This window comes from Pagrus pagrus (assembly GCF_965226575.1).
Source record: "Pagrus pagrus genome assembly, chromosome: 23".
Taxonomy (NCBI): domain Eukaryota; kingdom Metazoa; phylum Chordata; class Actinopteri; order Spariformes; family Sparidae; genus Pagrus; species Pagrus pagrus.
The window spans coordinates 11,300,559-11,309,740 of NC_140205.1; the positions used below are offsets into that span (position 1 = coordinate 11,300,559).

The 9,182-nt window shown below is 41.7% G+C and overlaps 1 protein-coding gene across 1 annotated transcript; it reads right to left on the minus strand.

Annotated features, from left to right (window-relative positions):
* Positions 1–908: 908 nt before the first annotated feature.
* On the minus strand, positions 909–8,051 carry LOC311252524 (high-affinity choline transporter 1-like). Its single transcript, XM_084345723.1, has 9 exons — positions 7,930–8,051; positions 5,173–5,365; positions 4,619–4,732; positions 4,072–4,227; positions 3,576–3,724; positions 3,093–3,236; positions 2,809–2,962; positions 2,475–2,692; positions 909–1,977 (listed from the first exon to the last, which is right to left on the minus strand). The coding sequence occupies exons 2-9, from the start codon at positions 5,354–5,356 to the stop codon at positions 1,438–1,440; spliced, it is 1,659 nt and encodes a 552-aa protein (XP_084201849.1). The 5' UTR covers positions 5,357–5,365; positions 7,930–8,051; the 3' UTR covers positions 909–1,437.
* Between the last annotated feature and the right edge of the window lie 1,131 nt (positions 8,052–9,182).

A 9,182-nucleotide genomic window follows, 5' to 3' on the forward strand; every position in this document is an offset into this window, starting at 1 on the left:
CTGTGACGCATCTGGATGACGTCGTAGAGCCACGAAAAGTCTGCCTGATCATAAATGTTGCACAGGCAAGTCTGTGACCACACTGAGCCACTGAATCTTAAAAAATACAGCAGCAGTTCAATTCTGTGTTAGTATTCTGTGTCAGTGTTTGAATAAAATTAACAAGTATATGTTAAAGTACAACTTTAGCATGAGAGTGTCTGAGATTTGTCTTGGCAGTTTTTGTTAAAGTGGCACTATGTAGTTTTGGAGAAGAAATTCAAACTCAGGATTTGAATGTTTACAATATTAATGAGGTAATAATACAAACTCATAATCTTTTTTCCATAACTGAATAAACAAGCTGTTCTCAGAGGAAATTAAGGTCTCAGAACACCGGCTGAAGATAGAAAGGTGGCAGGGTCCGCCACATATAAACAAAAACGGTATGAAATTGTGTTGTCCTTTAAGGTCAGTCTGTTTATATAGTTTATTCAGTCATGAAAATGAAGAGAGTTTGTTTATTTAGTTTGATTAGGCAGAAAAAATCAGTCAATGAAGATCTTTCTCTTCTGATCCGTCTGGAAAAAGGCCCAGCAGAGGTTAAACTTCCTGCGACAGCTCAGGAAGTTCAACTTGCCTCAGGAGCTGCTCATCCGGTTCTACACTGGGATCATACAGTCTGTTCTCTGCACCTCCATCACTGTCTGGTTCGGATCTGCAACCAAACAGGTCAGGAACAGACTGAAACGGACAATCAGGTCTGCAGGAAAAATAACTGGAGCCAACCTGCCCTCCATATGGGACTTGTACCGGTCCAGAGTCAGGAGACAAGCCGGTAACATCTCTCTAGACATTTTTGGTTAAATGAACGTGATTAAAACAAAACACACAGATGACTGAAAAGTATTTTAGTAATGGTTTTTAAATGAGTAAGACTTTAAATAAGAGACACGAGAGCACAGTTTCATGAGACAATTAGTTTAAATAGCTGATGAGTCACTTCACTGCTACTTCAGCTGTTCATAGTCTTTAGATCTAGTAGTAAGAGTGATACACTTCTTTCACCATACATGCATGTGCCAAATAAAATTAAAAGTATAATATATGCAATATAAATATAGCCTATGTGTACATACACAGCAGGATGAAACACAGACACATAGGCGACTAAAATAAAATAAAAGTAAAACAACTAGGAACGAGTTCATCATGTCGTCGTCACAGTTTGTTTCTGTTTCCCCCTGAAGACAAAAAATGCAGGTTTGTCATTTAGATTATATTATTCAGTTTCTATAATGCAAGTATCAATAGGATAAAGTAAATAAAACACAACTCCCTCTGTGAGAGCAATGATCCCCTTGGACATTATTATATTTCCCATTCGATCCTCATAAAGAAATCCTGGTTTAAACACCACCCACATGCTGTATGAAAGTGTTCATGCTGAGAGAGCTCTTAACATCTTCCTACTTCCTCGTTGCAGTGAGACTGCTCTTTATTCAGTGTGTCCTTTTCTTCCACATCCTTTCCAACTGGTGCCATGTAATGTACGTCTGTGTCTGTTTCAGCATCACTTATTCCTCTCAGCAGCCCCTTCTCAGACAGCCACACGACAAAGCGTGACACAAGTAAAATAGTCGCAGTGGTGCCGAGCATGATGACTGTACGAATAGGGAACAAGCGGTATCGGTGACCGTCCTCCTGGATCTTGTCCCACGGCAGGGGCAGCACGTCAGGAAGGCCTATCAAGGGTTCCCCAACCAGACCTCTCAGCAGTAGAGCCAACAAGCAGCCAGTGCAGGCCCCGTATTTGTTCACCCAATGAGACAAGTAGAAGATGCATATCACCTGGGGAACCATCATTGAATACAGGACATCCCCGCTGATGATCCAGAACAGGTGAATGGAGCTTGTCGTCATGGCCAGGCCCGCTGACATCACTCCGCACAGGAAGATCGACACTTTGACCGACACAATAATCATTTTTTCTGAGGCCTGAAATAGAGAAATCTTTTTTTTTTAACTTTCATTAAGCAACAATTAGGATCACAGTGTCCAGGCAGTCCATCACAGTAGACTATACATAAGCTAGGCTACTTATTGCATAGAAATACAATACTTTCATATCAACCTGTGCTTTAAAACAGCATTACCAAGCAATGCTAAACTTATAAAACAGTCAAAAAGCAGTGCTCGTGAGGAGAAAGTCTCATTGTACCACAGGAAAAAGTTCCCAAGGTAAAAAATGCACTTTACTGTGTTCAACTGTGTGTACATGAGGCCTGAAAAAAAGACCTTCAGAGTGGAACAAATGTCTTTTTAAATCATTCACAGTGATTTAGGTGGAACTATGGAAATATTGTGTCTTTTCATGAGCTCCTTGTTGCTAAATGTATTTGATATGTATTTTCTATCGTAAATACACGCTTAGTTAGTATTGACTAAAAATGAAAAGATGCCACAGTGTGATTAGTGGTCGTGCAAAGTCTCACCTTTTTGTAGACGATGTTCTTGAAGATATTTCGGCCCAGTTGGGAGGCGGCGGACAGAAGTGCAGAGTCAGCTGATGACATCACAGCAGCAGCGAGCGCTCCCATACCGACCAGTGAGACGTAGAACGGGCAAAGATGCTGAAGGGCGATCGGCAGGATCATACCAGATTTGCCCTGTTCGTACGGGCTGGGTGAACCGTAGGTGGTCTGGTTCCAATCTGACGGACATTAAGCACATGTAAATAAAATACCCACGAGTTACAGCGACTTAGTCGGTTAAATCAATTTTGACAGGGTTGCACAGACAATGAAAGACATAGTTTAATCTAAGTACTTGTAGAAGCTGCAGCTGCCCCAACAATAAGAGACGGGATGGCAAGGATTGGGCTTAATACAGCCGCTGCATAGCAGGTGATCTTAGCTTGAGCGTCGGTGGGTGTGGACAGGACTCTCTGGTAGAAAGCCTGGTAGCAGATCCCTCCAATGGCCTTGGAGAGAAATAAAGACAGGATTTCTCAGAGGATTTTGAAATTAAATCAATATTTAAACTTGAAATACTTGTGTGTGAAACTCTTAAGGTAAACAATGGCGTTGGGGGCTGTTACAGGTCTCCTTTACCAGTAGCAGTATGTCATCTATCCAGCGGCCTGTATCCTCCAGCTCCAGCTTGCCGATCCACGGCGCCTGGTGCAGCTCGGTGAGTGCCGCAACGGTGATGTTAGCAGAGGAGGGGCTTGTCAGGATAAAAGGCACGCAAAACCACTGAAAATGAGGAGAGAACACAGTAAATCAGGTCTGCATATGTCTGTGGATTAAAAATACTTCTTACATTAACAGGAGTATACCACCTACTGTATCAGGTTTGCATAACTACACAGCCACTACTAGAACATGCTGCTAATAAATGTCAACCTCATGGTGGTGTGAGAGTAAAATTCACAAGGTCAGCAAAGTCAAGAGGATTTATCCTCTGGGGACTTTGAACGTACGAACAAAATCGAATGGCAATCAATCCAATAGTTGTTGTCCAGTCTGGACCAAAGTCACATCACTCGGCTAAAGACCATGCTTTGAATTTTCCTATAAATGCAATGTATGTACCAAGCCGAGAAGCATGAAGATAAGCTGGATGACGTCAGTGTAGGCCACAGAGTACAGTCCTCCCATTAATGTGTAAATGATCGCCACAGCAGCAGAGATGCTCACAGCCAGCTTGGAGGAGATATCCATGACCACACTTAATGTCCCTCCTGTAACCACAAACATACATCCAGAGTGAGGCAGACACAACATTTTCAAACTCAGATGCTGAGGTGTTTATTCATTGTCTGTAACCGCTTGGCCCTGAGGGGACACACTCACATGCGCACCGATGGGTAATTTAGATTGCACGATTAACTTAACTTGCATGTCTTTGGACTGTGGAAGGAAGCCAGAGTAAACCCAGCGCTTACCACTGCATGCCACCGTGTTGCCCGATGCTGAAGCAACAAACTAAGATTTATAAACTCTCAAGATCTCCAGATTTATAATTTATATTTGACTGGATGCTGATTTTGCAAGGAATTCATTCATGAAGTTGTTGTTTGTGACTTACCCAATGCACCAAGAACACATGATGTCCACAAGATATCGGCGATGAGAGCGGGGATGAAAATAACAGCAGCTACAGTGTTGCCGTATTTCTCTTGAAAAGGGTCCATGAGGGTGACGTACTTCTTCGACCGAATAGGTTTGACAAAGAAGAGTCCACCTAGAGTCGCACAAACAGAACCATTTAACCCGAAACATTTAGTGGGCCTCTTTCCTTAGCTTTCATTTATTCTGGTCTCACCTGCACCTTCCCTTTTGAGGACCACCATTATGTGTGTGGTCCTCATAAAACCCATTGACTTCCTTTCCCCTTTACTTAGTTTGACAAGGCCCTCCAATACCACCAGGTTCTCCAAACAACCTGGTTGGTTTGCCACTAATTTGTTTGATTTTGAAAAAGTCCCAACCACACCCTTCAAAAGACAAATAGTCCGTTGCAATTCAACACATTGTAGTTACATAATAATACCCTATCAGTAGACATAGTGAAGCAAGGCAGTCAACTGACAAAAATATTAGGTATTAAAGCTGCTCTATTTGGCCTCACTCACCTATAATCATGTTTATGGCGCAGGCAATGGGTGCGGTGGCCCACGCCAACCCGCTCGTTGGATCATAGACCACTTCAGCACAACTCAAAATATATCCTCCTCCCACCCAGGTGGCTGCAAAACATTAGCACACACACAGGCACTGAGAAAGAAAGTTAATGAGATTAGGTCCAACGATTGCAAATTGATAGAATTATAATGCATTCACACAAGAATCTGGAAACACTCACGCTTTTATCTCAGCAGCTACAGTGAAGATTTTGGCTTTAAAAAGGGTGTAAATTACATCTTTCAAATGTTATGTTTTGTTGAGGTAGTCCCCATCTACTTCAGTTGATTAGAAGAATGCAACAATATTGTTTTGCGGTGACTTTGCCCCCCTGTACTGGCAGCACCCAGAAGCGCTGTAAGTGTCTCCCGTTTGTTTTTCATATAACAGTGGAAAAGTCGTTTATAGACGTTTTAATGCAGAAATATATCATATTGTATCTTTAAGGCCCCATTGACTGATCATCTTCATCATGAAGTTATTATCATCACCGTTATTTTTCTACCTGTCATCGTAAAGATGCTGACCCAGATGTTTAGGTTCCTCCCTCCAACCATCGCCACTTCACTGCGATTCCCAGAGCACCTCCTCTCTTCACGTTTGGACTTCCTGGACGCCCAGATACCCGTGCCCAGCACGATCAGGTAAAACACCCCTATGGATGCAAGTCCTGGCCAGTTTACCGCCATCGTCACTGTCTGTGGGCACAAATGATGACAAAAAGGTGATAGATCCCTTTTCAGTAAATGCTGGACTTTGATCGGATTACTTTACTTGGTACAATAAGATAGGATAATATTTGGTTTTCAGCTGAGGAAATTTGTGTTGTTCTGCGTTCATAGTATGAGCTAATATTAACAATTATGTGTAACCTCTAACCATAGTCAGAAGAATTTCAAGTATCGAGTTGATTAATGGACTCATCCTTTCCGCTCTACCATAACCACGTTAAGAAGAGACTCTTCCTCTTCGGAATGAAAAGTTTAATTAATTGTCAATACAATCATTATCAATCACAATTGTCACATGGGGCCCCCCTGGTCAGCAGCTGTTACTTAGATGCTCCAAAGAAAAATGTTAAACTACTTGGTCACATTGATCTTGTCATATTATTTGACTGCACCTGTTAAAGTCGTTTTTCTGATGTTTGAACAGACAAGCTAATTCCTAGAGTACACTTACTCTTAATCCCAACATAAACAGAACATCCCCCACAAAATTGACCAGGTGTATATATACATATCTGTTTTTGCTCAGTGGGTTTGAGTTGGTGCTGGATCAACAATCCAAAGTGTCAATATTTGCATATAAGATTGAACAATCAACTGTTTTTCTCAAGAAAGTTACATATTGTTGCTTTACACCGAAAGAACAAAGTGCACAAGCTGTAATGTCATGTAAGAACAAGCCTGTTCTTCAGGTGCATTTACTTTAAAGGTGCTTTTTGCAAATTTTAACATTGTAATATTTGCAATATTAATGAGGTGATGATACCCTGTAAAATCAAGAATAGAGTTTAAAATCCTTCTCCTCACTTACAAAGCTGTTAATGGTCAGGCACCATCATATCTCCAGGAGCTCATACTACCCTATCACCCAACTAGAGCATTACGCTCCCAGAACGCAGGATAACTTGTAGTTCCTAAAGTCTCCAAAAGTAGAATGGGAGCCCGAGCCTTCAGCTATCAAGCTCCTCTTCTGTGGAACCATCTTCCTGTTTCGGTCCGGGAGGTGGACACCCTCTCTACCTTTAAGAGTAGACTTAAGACCTTCCTCTTCGATAGAGCTTATAGTTAGGGCTGGTCCAGGACAGGCCAGCTCTTAGTTATGCTGCTATAGGCCTAGTCCGGGGGACAAATGACACACTGAGCTTCTCTCTCCTCCTCTCCTCTCCATCTGTATACATTATGCCTGTATACATGCCCCATCTCTGCATGTCACTGACTTACTTCTTCCCCGGAGTCCTTGTGCTTTCTAGTCCTACAGGCTCCCATGGATCCTGGCCGCACCCGTGTCGTGGATCGTGGATGCGCCTACTGCCATTGCCCTGCCTGACACCCACCACTACTGTCGCTAATATTAGTCATATCTCTGCCACATACGTTCCACTACTATTATTGTAATGCATTACTACATACCATCCTTACCATTAATCACTACTGCTGTTATCACTAGTAATCACATTTCCATGTGCATTTCATTGTTGTTGCTGTGATGCCTCTTTATGTACTTTCTTTCCTGTCAACCATCCATTATAATTGTATACATTGTGATCTCGTTGATCTGCTCTGTACATGCGACATCTATTGCACGTCTGTCCGTCCTGGGAGAGGGATCCCTCCTCTGTGGCTCTTCCTGAGGTTTCTTCCGCATTTTTTTTTTTTCCCTGTTAAAAGGGCTTTTTTTGGGGCAAGTTTTTCCTCACTCGAATCGAGGGTCGAAGGACAGAGGGTGTCGTCTCTGTACAGATTGTAAAGCCCTCTGAGGCAAACTGTGATTTGTGAATTTGGGCTATACAAATAAAATTTGATTTGATTTGATTTGATTTGATACACGATGATACTCAGAAATATAATTTTTTTCCATAACTGAATAAACGAGCTGTTCTCACGAGGAAAATAAGGTCCCCAGAACACTGTTTGAAGTTAGAAAGGTAGCAGGGTCCGCCACATATAATCAAAGTGAAACAGTATGAAAATGTGTTGTCCTTTAAGGTTAGTTTGACTATTCAGTTAATCAGTCATGGAAACAAAAAGAGTTTGTTTATTTATTTTGTTTAGGCATAAAAAAACAATTAGTCAATGAAGATCTGTCTCTTCTGATTGAAATGTTTCCCCAAAACTACGTAGTGCACCTTTAATGGATTAAAACATTTATTTTTTTGTTAGATTCAAACAAAATAATAAGTAAAATGCAACACAAGTCAAATAAAATGCGTCACTTGATGTATTCATTGTCCCCCCTTTTGCTTTCAAACTTCAAGAAGGGCGTCTGAAAATTGTCAAATATTCTGCATCCTCTGCCCCGTCTCTCACTCAAGGCGGAGGGCACAGTGCCAGAAACACAAATTAAAGGGGAGACAAGTGTGAAAAATTGCAATGGGAGTCTGGAGGGCTGGCGGGTAATGATGATTTCAGTCCTGGTCTCTGAATCCACACACCCTCAATATGCTGAAACTTCTTTCACACTCCTGCTGATTGAGTTCAAACTAAACTTCTGCCATTCCCCTTTAAAAAAAAATGATGAAAGTATTTGCAATTACCTGTATTGCCTTTTGGAAAACGTTGAGAGGGACTCAAGCTTGAGAATGGATCTTCGGAGCAGCAGCGGTGACTGCCTCTCACTGTGACTGAGTGTTGAGGGGGACAACAGGCAGGTATGTGACGCTGGTGCCTGAGGGAAAGGAGCACGCACGTACATGCATGCGCTAATTAGACAAGACGTTGCAGATTGAGGAAGCACTGCTCCGTCGTTGTGAAATGAACACACAATTAAATGTTATGACTGAGAGATGACTTTCATACACGCACATCATTCTACTGCGGTGTCAGTAATACAATTTAACTTTTCAGCTGCATCAACCAACCTGTTCTGCTGCCTTTTAATCGTTGCTAGTTAACTTCGTCAAACTGCGAGAGAGAAAAATGTTCTTGCATGTAACTCAATGTGCACACCTTAAAGGTGCACTATGTAGTTTTGGGGAAGACATTTCAATCAGAAGAGACAGATCTTCATTGACTAATTTTTTTTTTTTATGCCTAAGCAAACTAAATAAACTCTCTTTGTTTTCATTACTCAATAAACAAACTGGCCTGGGGGGGTGACACGCAGCAAGGGGCCCCAGGCCGGGACTCGAACTCTGCAGCGAGGGTTAAGCATCTGTACATGGAGTGCCCGCTCTACCAACAGCCTGTATTTCTCAACGCCTCGTCAGAGCCGAAGAGCCTGTTCAAAAAATGTTCCCAGGCAAAGTTACAGTGAGTAGTACATTAACCAGTTAACCAGTTTCTTTAGGTAATTTTATTTTTGACACGACTTCCACCGGAGAGCCAGAGGGAAAGTTTTTGGTAGTCTTCTTTAGGCCTCTTTTCAACGTTCACTATTGATATTCAAGTGAAATCCTTACAGGGATCAAAATATTTTTTAAAAAAGACGTGTGTCCTGTCTGTGAAGCAGCAGTAATATCATCATGGTACAAAATATCCCATGCCCAATAACCAGTGGAGAAAACATGATAAAGTTTCACTATTAATATAACCGGACTTTCTAGGTGCTGGTGCCCCCCCTTCACAAAGCTGGTGCCCTTTTTTATTTCTTCACCCCTGCCCCTCAAACATCCTGAGTCCACCACTGCAGTAACCAATAGTGCAAAACTGTACTGCCTTATACTTTAAATGTTTTAACTCTAGAGGAAGCTTTTTAGAGGAAATGAGAAATAAACATATAAACATACTTTAAATAATCGAAACAAACAAAAAATAAACAAAACTGAACAACCTTATTCTTTGGAATCAA